The sequence below is a fragment of the Alexandromys fortis genome, unplaced genomic scaffold (genome assembly GCF_014885135.2).
Source record: "Alexandromys fortis isolate MF-2015 unplaced genomic scaffold, M_Fortis_MF-2015_v1.1 scaffold_6, whole genome shotgun sequence".
Taxonomy (NCBI): Eukaryota; Metazoa; Chordata; class Mammalia; order Rodentia; family Cricetidae; genus Alexandromys; species Alexandromys fortis.
Window position 1 is genome coordinate 19,854,843 of NW_026067902.1, and position 17,998 is coordinate 19,872,840.

Consider the following 17,998-nt stretch of genomic DNA (forward strand, 5'->3'; position numbering starts at 1 on the left):
TCTCCCAGAATTGTCTGGGAGATAATTTATACACTATTTACTGCCCCCAAATCTGTTTTTTACCCAAGACTGGGAAATACATTGAAAACAGTCCAGACAAGAACAGGCAGAAAGGACTGCGCCCAGAGTCTCGGGGGCTTTAAGAACCATCTAGGTAATTAAGACAGGTAGGCACCTTCTTTCAGTGGGGCTTTAGAAATTAAGACCTCTGAGGACCGAGGGAAAAAAAAATCTAGAAAACTGGTCTCCCTATCCGAGTCGGGGATGGCTGGGTGGAAAGCTGGAACTCTGGGACCTGCTAAGAATCAATCCGGTCTTGGAGAGGAAACTCTGGATAAGTGATTCCACCGTCCCCTGGCAACTACTAGTTCCGCCCACCGACTGCCTGCCCTCTGGGCGTCACTAACTCTATTCTACCAATCAACTTACAGGATTCCAGAAAGCCAGGCGTCAATTGGACAACTCCTGAGTTCCGTCATTCAGAGACGCCGCCCCTCACTGCTTCTTCCTGACTGCCAGCGACAGACCTGAGCGTTTGGAGACTGCTGGGCAGGTGATTGCGGTAGGTGGAGGGCCACGGTGTCCAGTGTTTAGCATCCCCCTACTATGGCCTGACTCCGGAACACAACTGGGGGCATCAGGGACCAGACCATCAAAGCCAGTCAGATCTTGAGGCCGGGATGACCGAGGCCTGGGATCTCCGGACCTACGGTTTCCTCCGGGATTCTTGACATTCGGGGGTCAGGGACACGCGGGCTCCCGAGCGAGAGCAGACTAGGGGTTTGGGTGTGTTCCAAGGACGTCGACGGAGAGTCTAAGGACTGCATGACATATCTGTTCCTCTTAATTTGGGCCCTCGCGCTGTCTGGACTGTCCGCTGAAATTTTTCAGACTTTGCCCTTGTCAGCTTTCCTGATCTTTAAAAGCCCTCTTCCAGGAAGATGTCGACCTATTCTATGAACTTAGATGGTTAATGGAAATCCCTCGGCTCTGCGCACAGCCCTTCTCACCGATTTTAACGTGGGCGGTTTTCAGTGTGTTTCCCAAGCAGGCGGAGTGGGTTAAAAAAAAAAAAAAGGATTTTGGAAGCAAAACATTATATACCAGCTATGCAGCTTTGAACAAACCACTCATTTGATCTCGTTAGTTCTTCTTCCCGCTTCTTCCTCTTCTTTTCCTTGCTCCTCTTCCTTCTTCCTCACCAGTTCCTGGAATTCACAATCTCTCTGCCTCAGACTTCTGAGTGCAGACGCCCCAGATGTGCGCCACCACAGCTAAGGGTGTCTGGAAAACGAGGGAAATGCCTCTCTCGGTGTCTGTATTCAGTGCTAATTATCGGGGTGATGACACCTTGCATACATGCCTTGAGTTATCGCACTACCACATAAATATGAGCAACTAAAATAGTAATAAAACATTAAGTGGTAAAAAGAATGAATGGGGGCATGGAGGAACTTGAAGTCTAGAGCCCAGCTGCTGCTGGGGTGGGTGAATGCCCTTGCGTTATGGTAGGACTCTGACAGCTTTTCACCAAGCGACCCTTTTGCTGTTTTCTTATGTTTGATTGTCAGTCTGTACCCCGCCGAGGACAGGCTTTTTAATTGACCAATGCTAGAACAGCTGTAGCTGGGAATCTATAGCAGACAGTGTGCGCAGTGGCAACATCGCAGAGAGTCTTGTGTATACTGACTATGAAATGCAGGTTCTCATCCTGTAGATGAAGGCCGTCTGTCTAGCCAACTGTGAAGCCCTGGGCTTCTTTAATGTGTGTGTGTACTTTAATTTTTTTGACACAGGGTCTCACTATGAAGCCCTGACCTGGAACTTGCCATGTAGGGCAGCCTAGCCTCAGACTCACAGAGATCCAACTACCTCTGCCTCTGGAGTACTGGGATTAAAGGTGTTTGTACCTCCACTCCTGGCTATACTGTATTTTTAATTAAGATTTATTTTTTATTGTATGTGTGTTTCTCCTGCATGTATGTATGTGCACCACATGCATGCCTGGTACCCACAGAGCCAGAGGAGGGCATTGGATGCCCTGAAACTGAAGTTAAAGATGGTTGTGAGCTGCCATGTGGATACTGAAGACCAAACTCCAGTCGTCTACAGGAGCAAGTGCTCTGAGTCTCTGAGTCATCTCTGACTCCTATACTGTATTCTCTCTCTCTCTCTCTCTCTCTCTCTCTCTCTCTCTCTCTCTCTCTCTCTTCCGAGACAGGGTTTCTCTGTAGCTTTGGAGCCTGTCCTAGAACTAGCTCTTGTAGACCAGGCTGGTCTCGAACTCACAGAGATCCACCTGCCTCTGCCTCCCAAGTGCTGGGATTAAAGGCGTGCGCCACCACCGCCCGGCTTCTGTCTGTCTGTCTGTCTTTCTTTCTTTCTTTCTTTCTTTCTTTCTTTCTTTCTTTCTTTCTTTCCTTCCTCCCTCCCTCCCTCCCTCCCTCCCTCCCTCCCCCTTTCTTTCTTTTGAGACGAAGTCTCACTGCATGCTCCTGGCTGTCCTGGAACTCACAGAGATCTGCCTGCCTCTGCCTCCCAAGTCCCGAGTCTAAAGACCTGTGCCACCCCCAGCATCCTACTGTCTTGGAGCTAGTCTTTACTCACCTGAGCTTCTGTTTTTCAGCTCAAACTCCAAATGAAAATGTTTGAGAGCCTCGACTCTTCAGCTACAAAGTCTGGCCGGGATCTCTGGGCTGAGATCTGCTCTTGTCTGCCAAGTCCTGCCCAAGAGGATGTTGCCAACAACGCCTTCTCGGACTCCTTTATGGATTCACAGCCTGCAGGTGAAGGCCACACAGAAGCTGCAGACTCTTATGTCCAGCCAGCTGGAAAGCCCTGGGCTCCCTTGCATGATTCAGAAGTGTATTTAGCGTCTCTAGGTAAGTTTTCTGTCTGTCTGTCTGTCTGTGTGTCTCTCTCCCTCCCTTCCTTCTCTTCTCTCCTCACCCCAGAAAGTTCTGTTACATTATCTTTAATTTTCTATTTTTTTTTGTCCTTGCCACATGTGGGCCAGATGTAATTCTAGGGGATGTCTCAGGTTCTTTGCTGGAAAGGAGGCATCCGCCCTTTCTCTCTCTCTCTCCTTTCTTTCTTTCTTTCTTTCTTTCTTTCTTTCTTTCTTTCTTTCTTTTTTTGTTTTTTTTCCAGACAGGGTTTCATTATGTAGCCCTGGCTGTCCTGAAACTCACTCTGTACATCAAGCTGGCCTCAAACTCTTAGAGATCCACTTGCCTCTGCCTCCTGAATGCTGGGATTAAAGTGCACCTTCATTGCCTGGCTAAAAAATTATTTTATTAATTCACTGATTGTGGGAATGGGAGTGTCTTGCCAGAAGAGTCATTCTGTCTCTGTTAGTGATTTAAAAAAATATTATTTATTTGTATGTTTATGTGTGTATATGCAGACATGGCCCTCAGAGGCCAGAAGAGGATGTCAAATCCCCTGAATCATGAGTTACAGGTAGTTTTGAGCTAGTTCCCGTGCTGGGAACCTAACTCCAGTTCTCTGAAAGAGCAGTAAGGGTTTTTAACTGATAGCCATCTCTCCCGGCCCCTGCTGGACATTTTAAAAATATTTCCTGAATATATGTGCAGTGCCCTGTATTGTGGCTATAATATATATATATGTGTGTGTGTGTGTATACATATATATAGAGAGAGTTAATAAAATTAGAATTGTTTCATTTTAAAGTTAAAATAGTTTTCCCTTGCATGAGAAATTCAAGTTGTTTCATGCAAGGGTGAGAAAGCTGTCCGTCTAGGACAGTGTCTTTTAGTTACTTTCCTATTGCTGTGCCACTGATCAGAAAAGTAGGATTGACAGTTACTGCCATGCCCACTACTCTTTTTGCCGTGTATTAAGCAATCTTGCCCCCCTCCCCACCCTCACCCTCCAGACAAGCTTTCTCTGTGTAACAGCTCTGGCTGTCCCTGAATTCACTTTGTAGGCTGGCCTTGAACTCACAGAGATCCCCCCCCCCCCTCCTGAATGATGGGATTAAAGGTGTGCGCCACCACTTCCTGGCACCTTTTTTTTCCTAAAAGACAGAAATTAGTTAAATGTTAGCTATTCATCACTCCTTCTACTTCCTTCAGGAAAAATGAAAATCCCTGAGCTATTAACCTGTATAACCTGCAGGGTGGTTTTTGTTTTGTTTTATGGGTGAGCGCTTGCTGGTAACTTAAAGGACCACAAGGTATTCATTGCTTTGATCAGTGGCATGTGATGTTTCAGTTCATCTATATGTTGTGTACTGTTTAAATCAGGACAAATACATCTCCCTAAATGTTTTTCATTATGGTAAAGATCCATGTGTCCCAAAACCAAATCTGGAAATTACTATTTGAAGAAGTTCAAATCCATGCAGTTTTAAAATATTTTTAATATTAAAGTTTGTTTTGTTTTTAATTTATATTTTATGCATGAGTGCTCTGCCTGCATGTACACCTGCAGGCCAGAAGAGGGCATCAGATCCTATTATAGGTTTCTACACATAGAAACCCTGTTTCAAAAACCAAGTTGCTGGGAATTGAACTCAGGACCACTGGAAGAGCAGCCAGCCCCAATTTTTTAAAATTAAGTTAATAATTTAAATATTAAATTAATAGTATAAATATTTTTACAGTGGCATGAGTCAAATCTAAGCCCTCTGTTAGGCAGTCAGTCTGCTACTGAACACAGGGAGGACACCCTATGTAGAAGGTGGTGGCGCACGCCTTTAATCCCAGCACTCGGAGGCAGAGGCAGGCGGATCTCTGTGAGTTCGAGGCCAGCCTGGTCTACAAGAGCTAGTTCCAGGACAGGAAACAAAAGCTACAGAGAAACCCTGTCTTGAAAATCAAAAAAAAAAAAAAAAAAAAAAAAAAAAGAGGACACAGAGAAGAGCCAGCTGAGAACTTAGGTGTTTGCTAACAAATATCTTGGGAGAACAAAGGGAGTTCCATTAGTGATGACTAGAGGAAAAGTTATGAGAAAAATGTAGTTGGGAAGATGGAAGACATGGTGTGGGGTCTGTGTGAAATTCGTCAGGGAGCCAGCAGAGAAAGGAAGTGCCTGTTGTGATGGCAAAGGGCCTAAGAGTCCTGTTTGTGGCAGGCAGAACTGCTTCACAGTGCGCAGAGGTCACAGCTGGGAAAGAACCAGGTCCTTTGACTGGTAGGGATCATGTGACCAGGGCTTTTGATCCCAGTACTCTGGAGGCAGGGGCGGGTGAATCTCGGAGCTCAAGGCTAATATGGTCTACAGAGCAAGTTCCAGGACAGCCTGGGCTGTACGTAGAAACCCTGTTTCGAAAAACAAACAAAAAGAAGAGGAAGAAGGAGGAGGAGGAGGAGGAAGAGGAGGAAGAGGAGGAGGAGGAGGAGGAGGAGGAGAAGAAGAAGAAGAAATGATGATGATGATGATGATGATGATGATGATGATGATGATGTGGTGACTGGTGAATATCGGCTGGAAAGTTAAAACCCTGCTGGGCTTTCCTAAAATCAGTAAGAAACTAACTGGTTGTTAAAATTTCCTATCTCGAGGATAGCAGCCCAGGAAGGACTAGGTAGTAACTGCAGGAAGGTTTGGAGTCCCTGGGTCTGCCTGCCTGTTAAAATCACACCTGCTTGCAAACCTAGCACACCAGAAGCTTATTCTAGCCCCAAAGAGTACCTATCTCCATGACAACTAAGGCCAGACAATTTGAAGATTGTTTTTATTGCCAAATAAACTTGTGTCAAAAAGAATCCATCGATAAGAGCAACAATAAAAAATTCAGTCAAATAAATGTTAAATATACATTATCCTTTTTATATCTTTAAGGGAAAAATACCTTAAACATTAACGTTTATCAACTTTAGGTGTTTTGTATGGGTTGAGCCCTTGCTGGTGACTTACAGGTATACAAGGTGTTTATTGTTTTGGTCAGAGGCTGGGAGCTGATAGAACGTTTTTAGAAATGGAAACCAGACTGCATATTATAAAATTTCCATTGGTTCTAAGATGAGTGCCCAGCCCTCAAACAGCAATCAACTACTTGCTGTTTTGAATATTCCTTTCCTGGGGAGACAATGTCTACCCCTTCTTATGGGGTCCCAACCACAAAACTAAATACTATAACGCTGAAGCTCACCCTGGGGAACCAAACTGTTTATTGGGCTCATTTACAAAGCGTAGGTGAGGGCTCCTTATAGTAGCATGGATGATTCAAAGCAGCGAAACCTGAAAGACATTACCTAACATGGATGACAGCTTCCCAATAGCTACACAGATGGAGTTCCCTCAGCCTACCTTCCCCGCCGATGGAGGCTACCCACATGCAAGCAGGGCAGAATAGCGGGAAGTACAGGAAGGTGAAGACCCAACAACCTCCTCCTTCTAAGGCAGTGGTCTCAACCTGTGAGTTGTGACCCCTTTGGCAAGCCTCTAGCTCCAAAAATGTTTACATTATGATTCATAACAGTAGCAAAATTGCAGCTATGAAGTAACAACAAAAATGATTTTATGGTTGGGGGTCAGCACAACATGAGGAACTGTGTTAAAGGGGCTCGGCATTGGGAAGGTTGAGGACCACTGGGTTAAGGGATGCCGACAGCGGGCAGTGAGGTTCCCTGCAAGCATGCCTGCAGCGGGCAGTGAGGTTCCCTGCAAGCAGACACTGGGTTGAGGATGGCAGCTCTATTGCTGTGACATCTGGGCAGACTCACACACTGCCTAGCAATCGGGATATTGTCTGAGAAATGGAATGTCAGGTGCTCTTATCAGTGAACATGGTAGAGTATGCTTCCTCAGAGCAAGACTTGTGTGACATCACTCACGTGATGAAGTCACTGTGACATATGGGGCTTGTCCTCGATCCAAACATTACATCGTATGTGGCTGAATTATATAGCTGCAGACTAGATTAAAGCAGAAAGTAATGATGTCGTCATTTCTTGCATGCTTCAAAAGAGGTAATTAACCATCTATCGTCAGGAAGCCCTGTGAGCCTCTCGAGGGATTACAAGATATTTGCTTTTCTTAGGCTTCAGCGTCCAGGCCACAAATTGAGGAACTTTTTAAAATGTTGGAAGATATTTTTTTTAATCAAGAATTTAATCCCGCATAGAGATCCTAAAGGTCTCCTATTATTGCATTCCCATCAAGTCAATGTTAGCATCTAATGAAGCGCCGGGTCTCTCATCATTTTCTCTGATTCTTTCTCATGAGGGTTGGAAACCACTTCATGTCCTTGTAACTAGAAGAAAAGCTGTTTCCTCCTCAGAGACGTTCCTTCCAAGGAGTTGAAAGCAGGAGATGGAATACACGAGCCAAGCCAGGGAAAGCTAGCATTCCTTAGGGAGACACCTTATGGGTCTTCTGTGACTTCAAAACAACATGGCGTTGGTTCATTTCTGAGAGCCTATGACACGTCCTTCCTCCAGGGTTAAACATTTACTCGATACAGTGCAGGATTAGAAAAGAAGCGTATTCAGTCAACTGTCAGTTTTTCTCTAAAAGCGAGGTTTTGTTTGTTTGCTTGTTTACAGGGACTGTGATTGTGTTCATCAGTAAAAGCGTTTTTTTTGTTTTGTTTTGTTTTGTTTTGTTTTGTTTTGTTTTGTTCCGTCCATTTAGTTGGTATTTGAGACCAGGTCTCCAGTAGCCTGAACGAGCCGTGAACTTCTATATAGCTGATGCTGGCTCACATTCTCTGTGGTAAGCTCCATTTTTTTTTTTTCTCTTCAGAGAAGAAACTAAGGCGAATCAAGGGTTTAAATGAGGAAGTGACTTCCAAGGACATGCTGCGAACTCTGGCCCAAGCTAAGAAGGAGTGCTGGGATCGATTCCTCCAAGAGAAGTTAGCATCAGAGTTTTTTGTGGATGGACTTGATTCTGATGAGAGGTAACTGATTGGCAGTGGGTTACACTGGGGGTACATTTCATTCAGTAAAGAACTCGGGTGCAGTGACATCAGAGGACTGGTATCAACTGACTCTCATATCTCTTTGAGCTGCAGTCAGTCCTCGGAAGGCTGTCTGTCCAGTTTGCCCTTGGGTCAACAGTAGATTTTTCAGAATAACAAATACTCACAGCTGCATCTTGGCTACAGATATAATAGAGTTGAGGATGAACCGTTATCTTCATTTCTAAGTATATGGTGCACTGGAAAAGGAAGCAATGGACCAACAGGTAGAACCATGTTTTCTTTATTGCCATAGAGCTTCTGTCCTATTAGAGCCACTCAGCAAATGTGTGTAGACCAACCTGGCAGTGGTGGTGCACGATTTTAATCCCAGCACTTGGCAAGCAGAAGCAAGTGAATCTCTGAGTTCGAGGTCAGCCTGGTTTACACAGCGAGTTCCAGAATAACCAGAGCCGCACAAAGAAAACTTATCTTGGAAAAAAAAAGTGTGTGGATCAAACAAGTATATATTTTAAGCATCTTTTATTTGATGACACTGCTTGGTACTTGGAGGATGGTGAGTTAGTCACTTTTCTATTGTGACCAAGGCCACTTCTAGAGGAAGAGTTTCTTTGGGACTCATGGCTCCAGAAGGAGAAGGTCCATCGTTGTGGGGAAGCGTGGCAGCAGGCAGGCATGGTAACTGGAGATGGAAGCAAAAAGCTGAGGATTCACAAATGAGCCATAAACAGGAAGCAGAGACAGTAAACAGGAACCTCAAAGTTCTCCCTCAGTGGTTTATGTCCTCTGTCGAGACTACGCCTCCTAATTCTCCCCAAATAGCTCCAGCAGCTGGTGTTCAAATGCCTGAATATCTGAGAGACATTTTATTCAAACCACATTTCACTCCCTGGCCCTCATGACTCTATCATAATGCAAAATCCCTTTAGTCCATCTTTTAAAGTCCCTGTGGTCTTCTAATCTAAACACTCTTTTAAAGACCAAAGTCTCTGAAACCCAAGGTAGTAGCTTAACTGCAACCCTCTGTAATCCCTGACTTTCTCCAGGACCAGTGGGAGACCCTGTCTCAAAGGGGTGAGGTGGATGTCTTCTCTTCACCTCTGAGTGTATGCCCAAGGGCCTGTGCATCAGCACACACATATCCCACACATGTGCATACATACATACACACAATTTAAAAAAATTGGTGAGAGGAACAATAACTATAATTTTCAGTAAATTAGGGGAATATGACTTTAGCTCACAGTTAATGTTGATTCTGAGAGTCTCATTGTGTCACGTGCTGATGCTACTGCCGGAATCAAGGCCGATATCTGAATAAAACCTCACAGTCACACTTTGTGTAGTTTACAAAGCACTTTCACTTGCGTTCTCTCCCATTTGAGTCAGCGTACCCTCAGGTCCTTCAGAAATCAGTCTAATCATTTTTGAGGTCAACCCCACTACCTCAGATGGATTAAAAGATAATATTTTTTTATCTATAAAGGCTCAATATATGTGAGTCTTAAACTTCCCTAAACAGGCAATTTGGAGAGCTACATAGATTCCTGACCCATCCATAACTTGGCATAATGTTCTATCTTTCCAAACACCTCCCTCTACTCCAACTCTAAGAACATGAAACTGGGCGGTGCTGGCACATGCCTTTAATCCCAGCACTTGGGGTGAGGGGGACAGCCTGGACTACAGAGCAAGTTCCAGGGAAGCCAGGGCTACACAGAAACCTGTCTTGAAAGACCAAAACCAAACACACAAAACAAGAAGCCGAAACTTTCTCTTACATAGTCGAGAAAGAATTCCCTCTTTCTGAAGTCAGACTACTCTGCCCATGTAATCACACACAGAACTCAGTGAGCTCCCCCTTTTGTTTTGACTTTTCCTTTCCTATATTATATTTTTTATATGAAAGGGGGTAGATGAAGAGTCAAGGTCCCTTTCACCTGGTTCTCTTGAGCTGTAGGCATGAAGTCAACCTTCTGCTTATTCTGACCTCAGGCACTGGGCTGTGTTCCTCTTACCTACATTTGTGGGAGAGCTTCTGTCCTTTTGCAGAACAAAATGGAAAACAGTAGTTATAGGAAACTACTGTGAAACAGCAGTTATGCGCTTGTTTTCAAACTCAGCATTTGCTTTTTAAACAGGTGATTTTGTGTTCCATGCGGGCCTGGTAGGAGAGTCTCATGGGAGAGCTGCAGCTGTCCCCCGCGTAGTCCTATGACTTTGTGCTTTTTGTTGGCTAGTTAGCGACCTTGGTCTCATTCTTTATCCAGGCTGGCCTTGAACTTGTGACAGTCCTCCTGCCTCAGCCTCCTGAGTGCAGAGAACAGTGGGTGTGAGCCACGAATACCTAGATGCTGCCTGTCATTAAAGAACCTAGCATGGCGCTCATTTTATATCTATTTATAGTTTACTGTGAATGTGTAATAACTATAAGATATAGAAATGTGGTCCTGGGTTCTTAAGGGAGGTGGGAGGGAGACATGAAGCTGACAATTAACTGCACTGCTCCCCCACACAGACAAATGAAAGGAGTCCTCCGGCACAGAGGCCATTCCTTGGCGGGAACATGGGTGGCTCAGATGTTTCTATCCAGGGGTCTTAATCTTCCCTCCCCCAAATTACAGCTCTTACAAATAAGCTTTATTAGTGTAATTGAGCCTCATACTGTCTTAGGTAGGAAAGAATCTCAGTTTTTCTGTCTCACCCACGATTTGGTATTTATTTGTTTCAAGCCCTCGGCAATTTCTCTCCTTTTCAGTTTGAGGGGAAAAAAAAAGATAAAACTGAGGCACGAGCTCTCCAGTTATTCTCATCAAGCCTTCGGAGGCCCTGCCTTGAGGGCTCTGGTGCTGCTGAGAGCCAAAGTGCCCACTAGGGGGTAAATGACGCCGCTGAGCGCCAGGACGTGCAGCTGTCAGAGCGGGAGCTCCGTCCTCCCCGGATTTAGCAGGGGGAAGCAGAGGGAAGAAATTGGTGGTGGGCGGGAAAGCAGTATTTGAGTAACTGAGCTAATCATTAAGTAATTAACCAGCGAGGTCTGACCTAGCCGCTCCTGCCTTCTGCTCTGTTGCAGCACCTTGGAACATTTCAAAAGGTGGCTTCAGCCGGATAAAGTCGCCATCAGCACCGAAGAGGTCCAGTTTCTCATCCCTCCAGAGTCGCAGGCTGAGAAGCCAGAGGCCGAGTTCAAGCCAGCGGCAGGAGAACAATAAATTACACACACATCTACGCCAGGCAGCTGTGTGGGGCCCGGAGGGACCGGTGGAGAGCGGCAGCAAGGAGAACCGTAGGGAGAGATAATGCCCAGGCTTCCAGTTCACAAAGCAAACAGCTGCTGGCCCCCAGGACCTGCTTGGGGCTGGCTTGTGTGACTGTCTTGGATGAAGTAACTGACCCTGAGTGTGCTGGATCAGAAAGCTTGACTGAACTCTGTTGCTGCAGGTTAGAGGTTTGCAAGGATCCAGTGAGGAGCAGGGCGGGGCAGTTCTTGGAGACACTGGCGCTCTTGTATAGAACGTATCAGTTAAGTGAGCCATATTTTTTTCCCCCACTTCTAGGTCTTCACATCTGTGTCTCAAGCATTCCATAGCTAAGTAGTCAGGAGCAAGTGTAGCCAAGGAGAGTGAAGTCAGCCTCCTTGAGTCCAAGCCCTTGTGGGACTTTCTCACATACTCATCGTAAACAGAAGGACTCAAGAGAAGCGGGCTTTTCCTTTTGCTTTGTTCCTTGTGTCAAAAATGGGGAGGGGGAGGAAGTGTGAAACCGGTGTCGATATATTTTCTTTCTCATGGCTTTTCCCCCAACTTCTTTTTGTACCAAGTTTCAAATTAGACTTGTAAATATGGTTTCCTGTTTGACACAACCCTTGATTAGTTGTTCCAAACTTGCTCCCTGCGGCAACTTTCCTGACTGAGCTTGCATTTGCTCATTTCTTGTGTTGCTGTTCCTGTGAAGTGTGAGTTGTCTGTATAAAACTGTCTCTTTGGAGCAACTGTGTCGTGTGGGTGGTGCTTTGACCCATTCCCTGTCACATGGACTCCCAGGAAGAAGGGAAGTAAAGAAGAGATGACAAGGGGACTAGCAACCTTTGCTAGTCTCTTGTTGTGTGTTTGCTAAGAATTACTGCCGGACTGTGGTGGTGCAAGTCTTTAATCCCAGCCCTCGAGAGGCAGAGGCAGGAAGATCTCAGTGAGTTCGAGGCTAACCTAGTCTACTGAGTGAGTTCCAGGACAGGCTCTAAGGCTATACAGAGAAATTCTGTCTCACAAAACAAACAAACAAAAAGACTTACTTATTTGGCCAGGCGTGGTGGCACAGGCTTTTAATCTCAGGATTTAGAAAGGCAGAGGCAGGTCGTTAACTCGAAATCTGTGAGTGTGAGGCCAGCCTGTCTCTTTGGAGAATAGCCAGGGCTACATAGTGAGATCCTATCTCAAAAAAGAAGAAGAAAATATTTTTCTTTTTTCTTTTCTTTTCTTTTCCCAGTTTTTCAAGACAGTGTTTCTCTGTGTAGCTTTGGAGCCTGTCCTGGAACTCGCTCTGTAGACCAGGCTGGCCTCAACTCACAGAGATCCTCCTGCCTCTGCCTCCTGAGATAAAAGACTGGGATAAAAGACATACGCCATCACTGCCCTACAAGACTGTTTTACTTGTTTGTTTTATTTATGTCTGTGTGTGTTTGCTTGTGTGAGTTTATGTGCATCACATATGAGCAAGAGCCCTTGGTGACCAGAAGAGGATGTCAGATCCTTGGCAACCAATGTCACAGTGGCTGTAGGATGCCATGTAGTTGCTGGGAACTGGACCCAGGTCCTCTGCAAGAGTCATAAATGCTCTGAACTGCTGGTCCATCTCTCCAGCCCTGGTCTCTTGTTTTTAGTGCATGCCTCCGACAGTCTGAACGGAAAGGTTCTGTGGGACGGTTCTGGGTTGTGGTTCCTGGAGAAGAGGAACCCATCACAATGAGACTATGACTAAAAATGCTCAGAGAACACTCTCTCTTTTTGTTGTTTTTTTTTTGTTTTGTTTTGTTTTTTGTTTTTCGAGACAGGGTTTCTTTGTATAACAGCCCTGACTGACCTGGAACTCTCTTTTTAGACCAGGGTGGCCTTAAACTCGGAAAAATCTACCTACCTCTGCCTACCGAGTACTGGGAGTAGTAAGGATGCGTGCCACCACCACCCAAACACACTCACTCATTTTTAAATCAAATATTTGCCTTGTGGAAAAGGGTAGGTGCCAAATAGGTTATCCTATATACTTCCTTAATGCTAGAAATACCTTATCATTTCCAGATACACTCTTCGTGCCTCTTTTCTTCATCAGCTACCGGTTTTAGCTTTATTCCGACTGCTATTGGTCAGTAGGATATATTTGACATGTAAGGTGGCCTTCAGTGGCACCTGGGGGACACCTGAACAATGATGGAATCCGGCATTGAACCAAGCTGTCAGCTGCTGTCTCTGTCCGTGGGTCACATGGCAGACCTCACTATTCCTCCAGGGCCAGCTAATGGCTTCAGCTAGAGGGAAAGGATTAAAAAAAAAAAAAAAGGCTAAGATTTTTCTTCAGCCTGTATTATAAAAGAAAATCATTCCTCCTCAGTAATAACAAGGAAGAAAAGTGGCAAGGCCCAGAGAAACTGTGCCGCAGAGCAGCTGATCCTAGGAAGTCCTAGGATAGAAGACAGTGTTCTTTTATAGCAGAAAGCAGTGGTTCTATAATCAAGGCAAAATCTTAGCCTTTTCTTGCCTCTACCTCCTATTGTCTACCTCAAAAATAGATAGTTTGGGGGCTGGAAAAATGGCTCAAGTTAAAAGCACTTACTCTTGCTCAATCCACCCACACCAGATAGCTCACCATGCCTATAACTCCAATCCCAGGGGATCCAACATCCTCTCCTAGAGTCTGAGGGTACCTACACACACAAGTGCACATGCATGCACATATATGCACGCACACATATATATATACACACACACACCAGATATTTTGGTATGAGAAGGAGGAAACCCTGGCAGAAGTAGGAGAGGAAGGTTCCAGATCTCCAGTCATCTTAATTAATTCCTAAACAAATCTCCATAAAAAGGGACTCCAGTAAGTTTTAGCTATGGGCTCTTAGCTGTAATTATTCTTTTAAAAAGGCAAAGCCCCATTAACCTATACCAAATCTCATATGAGCTCCCAAAGGCAACTCTATATTCATATAGATTTATCTAGGCTCTTGAAGTGGCACTCCATTTGAAACCAAGTGTTTGGGGTGCTATCTTTGTCCTGTGGCTTACTGTGTGGTCATGAATAAGTCAAATGACCTCTTTGTGTTCCAGTTCCCTTTCAGTGATTAGACTAACCATAGGAAAAATAAGATTGGCCTGAAATGCTGATCTGTTTCCTTTCACCCTGAAACCCTAGGGAGAGCTTCCTCAAATGGGTGAGCCTTATCACCCCGACTTCCTTCCTTGCCTCTGTCCTTACTGAAATAGATCAAAGGGTAATACAAACGCAGTGGCTGTGCTCACCTTCACAGCCAGCTAGTGGTAATTACCAACCAGGGACATGGCAGTAATGAGCCGGTATAGCCAGGGAAGGTTGGGTGGGAGCCAGGGAAGTAAGCTAAGTGACTGCCACCACTGTTTTGTTCTGGCACGTGCACTCATCACCCAGGCCCTGGCAAGGTCAGTGCTGGAATGGTATAGGCTCGCATCCAGTACCTTCTCTAGAAATAGGTTCTGGGCACATTCGCACAGCATAAACAAGTACCCTACCAACTATTGCCAAGGTGTGTCCCTTCTAGGCAAGCCTGCCTAACTGGGTGATTGCTAGCTGGGTGAGAAAAGATGCCCTGAGCCACTTCTTAGATCCTTCCTCCGCAAGCCACATGAAACTGCTAACATTTCCTTGTGACTATCCCAGCTAGTATTTTTTTAAAAATTTATTTATTATGTATACAGTATTCTGTCTGCATGTATGCCTACAGTCCAGAAGAGGGCACCAGATCTCACTACCGATGGTTGTGAGCCACCATGTGGTTGCTGGGAATTGAACTCAGGACCTTTGGAAGAGCAGGCAGTGCTCTTAACCACTGAGCCATCTCTCCAGCCCCTCCCATCTAGTATTGGCTCTATTTCAGCTACAAGTTCAAGACAGGACCCTGTCATCGTAATCACCGCTTATAAGAGCACTGTTTACTTGAGTCTAGCAGTGGACTATTTAAGGCAGAGATTCATTCATCTAGCCAAGGTGTGCTGTGCCTCTGCTATGCTCCCGGCCCTGGGTCCCGGGGTGATAAATAAGATCCCAACAGAATCTGTTCGTCTAGGGCACTTTGGGAGCACCTGCTAGGGAGAGAAGAGAGCCCTAGGCCAGCTGGAGGCAGGTGTGAGAGAGACCACTTAGGGGAGCTGGTCCAGAAGGACCAATGGGAACATGGAGAAATAGGGGGCCAAGAGTATGGGGGCCTAAGTGTGTGCAAAGACCTAAGGCACAAGGTGTTTGAAGGACCGTTAGAATGTCCTTCAGTGGGGCTGAAGCACAGAGAACAAAGAAAACAACAATAACAGGCAGTGTTAACAAAGCAAGGCCATGTGTAAAGGCTTCAAAACCACGGCAAGGAAACAGACATTTATGGTGGGGGAAGAGGCACTGATGGACCACTTAAAGAGGGCCAGCGACAAGATCAGTTTTGCATCTAGAAAGATAACTATGCTACTCTGGCCATGACCCAGTTAAGTTGATAGGAAGTGTACAAGTTACTCCCTTTCGGCAGTGAGAAATGTATCTCCATGAGACGAAACAAGTGCAGGGCTTTTGTTTTGTTTTCTAACTGGATTTATTTTAAGTTATTTCCCTCTGTTACACGACAAGTAGAATCGTATTTTTCAGTGACGGCTGGTTCAGTAGATCACATCTGCATGCCCACAGTACAGGGTGATGTGTATGTTCCTCCACTGAGATGTCGGGTCAGTATTCCTCCCTTCAAACTTGCTAACCCTTATGTCACTGCCTCAATAATGGAGTAATGGAAGTCTGAGGCTGTTACCAAAGCTCTCCATCGGCTTCTCCCTCCCTATTACTGTTCACTCCCTCCCCCACTCCCAGTCAGGCCCACCTAACATTAAGTGGAATTAAGATGCGTAGTCTCTGCCAAACCCTGAGAAGTTCATGGGCAAACCACGTGTTACAGCTTAAATCACCAAGTTGGAGTTGGATTTGTTACTGGGCCATGGTCGATGGATGGCCATGATTTAGGCTTCAGATGTCATATAGCTAATTTCAACTATTTTATCTATAACCTTTTCTAGTTTCTGATGACTACAAAATTCTAATGCACTGGCTACAGGATGGATGGAGGTGGGAGTCACGTTTGTTTAAGAAAGACAAGGTAATGGCTTGAGGACTTTTATTTCCACTTAGGGTGTAGAACAGTGGAAGAAAAATGTCTTCTGTAGCCTAAGAAAGAGAAATAGCCAGAGAGCCTACGTAATTAGGTCTTTTTTTTTTTTTTTTTTTGTATGCCACTTCAATTATAGCCTTTGTTCTCTCTCTCTCTCCAGGGACTCTCTGTTATGTAGCTCTGGCTGTCCAGGCACTCGATATGTATATCAGGCTGTCCTCAAACTCACAGAGATCCACCTGCCTCTACCTTCCAAATGCTGGGATTAAAGGTGTGTGCACTACCTCACCGGCAAAGGTTGATTATAGGTTTTTGTGTGTGTGTTTGACGCTGGAGATTGAACCAAGAGCCTTCCTCTTATGAATTAAGCAAGTCTCTCCCAAGGAGGGTATATCCCCAGCTTCAATCTTAGGTTTTCTTAAACTGATCAGAAAGCTGAGATCACAAAGCCTGTCAAGTAAAGCTGCTCTCAGGAGCCCTAGGCTTGCTTACATGAACTACTGCAACTGGCAAAGATGTAGTTGTCATGCAGTGGGTAAGAAGAAGCCTGCAAACATGTTAACCAGTGTGTAAAGGCTGTGGGTGGATGATCACATCCGTTTAGAGCAGTGTAGATTGGCTCGGGATGTACCTCAGTAGTGGAGAACCTGAGGCCCTGGGTTGAATACTCCGCAATGGAAAGAAGAAAGCTGTGAGATACCATTTCAGACGCAGGAAATCCACACTCACCAGCAGCCTTGTTTCAAGAGGCCCATATCGGGTTGGAGAGATGGCTCAGAGGTTAAGAGCACTGACTGCTCTTTTTTTTTTGTTTTTTTGTTTTGTTTTTTTGTTTTTCGAGACAGGGTTTCTCTGTGGTTTTGGAGCCTATCCTGGAACAGGCTGGTCTCGAACTCACAGAGATCCGCCTGCCTCTGCCTCCCAAGTGCTGGGATTAAAGGCATGCGCCACCACCGCCCGGCCTGACTGCTCTTCCAGACGTCCTGAGTTCAATTCCCAGCAACCACATGGTGGCTCACAGCCACCATGAGATCTGATTCCCTCTTCTGGCATACAGGCACACATGGTAGGAATGTTATATACATAATAAATAAAAAAGTAAAAAAAAAAAAAAAGAAATGGTTTAAAGAAAAAAAAAGAGGCCCATCTCCTGGGACCCTGGGAGAAAGTAGGAATGTAGTAGGAGACAGGAGAGAGCTTCCTCCTTGCAAGTACAGTCCACAGGAATTGTCCAAGTGGTGGCTGTAGGGAAAATAGAAATTCCTCAACAGTTTTCACAATCATATTCTATAAGTAAAAGCCTTAAAAGTCACAGGGGAAAGAGGCAGAGAGACAGTAGCCTCTTGCTTCAGGAGTGGAAAAAAAACAGACCCATTTGTTTTTAGCAAATACAAACTCATTAAATATAGCCAAAGATTCAATGCTTTTAGGAAGAGAGTAGAAACCAAACACACACACACACACACACACACACACACACACACACACACACACACACACATCAGTGATGAGCTGGGTCTGGTGGCTCACCCAGAAGACTAGGCTATAGAGTTTGAGTGAGTTCTGAGCCGGGCGGTGGTGGTTCACGCCTTTAATCCCAGCACTCGGGAGGCAGAGGCAGGCGGATCTCTGTGAGTTCGAGGCCAGCCTGGTCTACAAGAGCTAGTTCCAGGACAGGAACCAAAAGCTACAGAGAAACCCTGTCTCGAAAAAAA

General features: G+C 45.3%; 1 protein-coding gene across 1 annotated transcript; it reads left to right on the plus strand.

Moving 5' to 3' along the window:
• The first annotated feature begins 490 nt into the window (after positions 1 to 490).
• On the plus strand, positions 491 to 11,878 carry Ccdc32 (coiled-coil domain containing 32). The gene is made up of 4 exons (XM_050132901.1): positions 491 to 562; positions 2,627 to 2,882; positions 7,714 to 7,870; positions 10,965 to 11,878. The coding sequence occupies exons 2-4, from the start codon at positions 2,639 to 2,641 to the stop codon at positions 11,101 to 11,103; spliced, it is 540 nt and encodes a 179-aa protein (XP_049988858.1). The 5' UTR covers positions 491 to 562; positions 2,627 to 2,638; the 3' UTR covers positions 11,104 to 11,878.
• Positions 11,879 to 17,998: the final 6,120 nt, after the last annotated feature.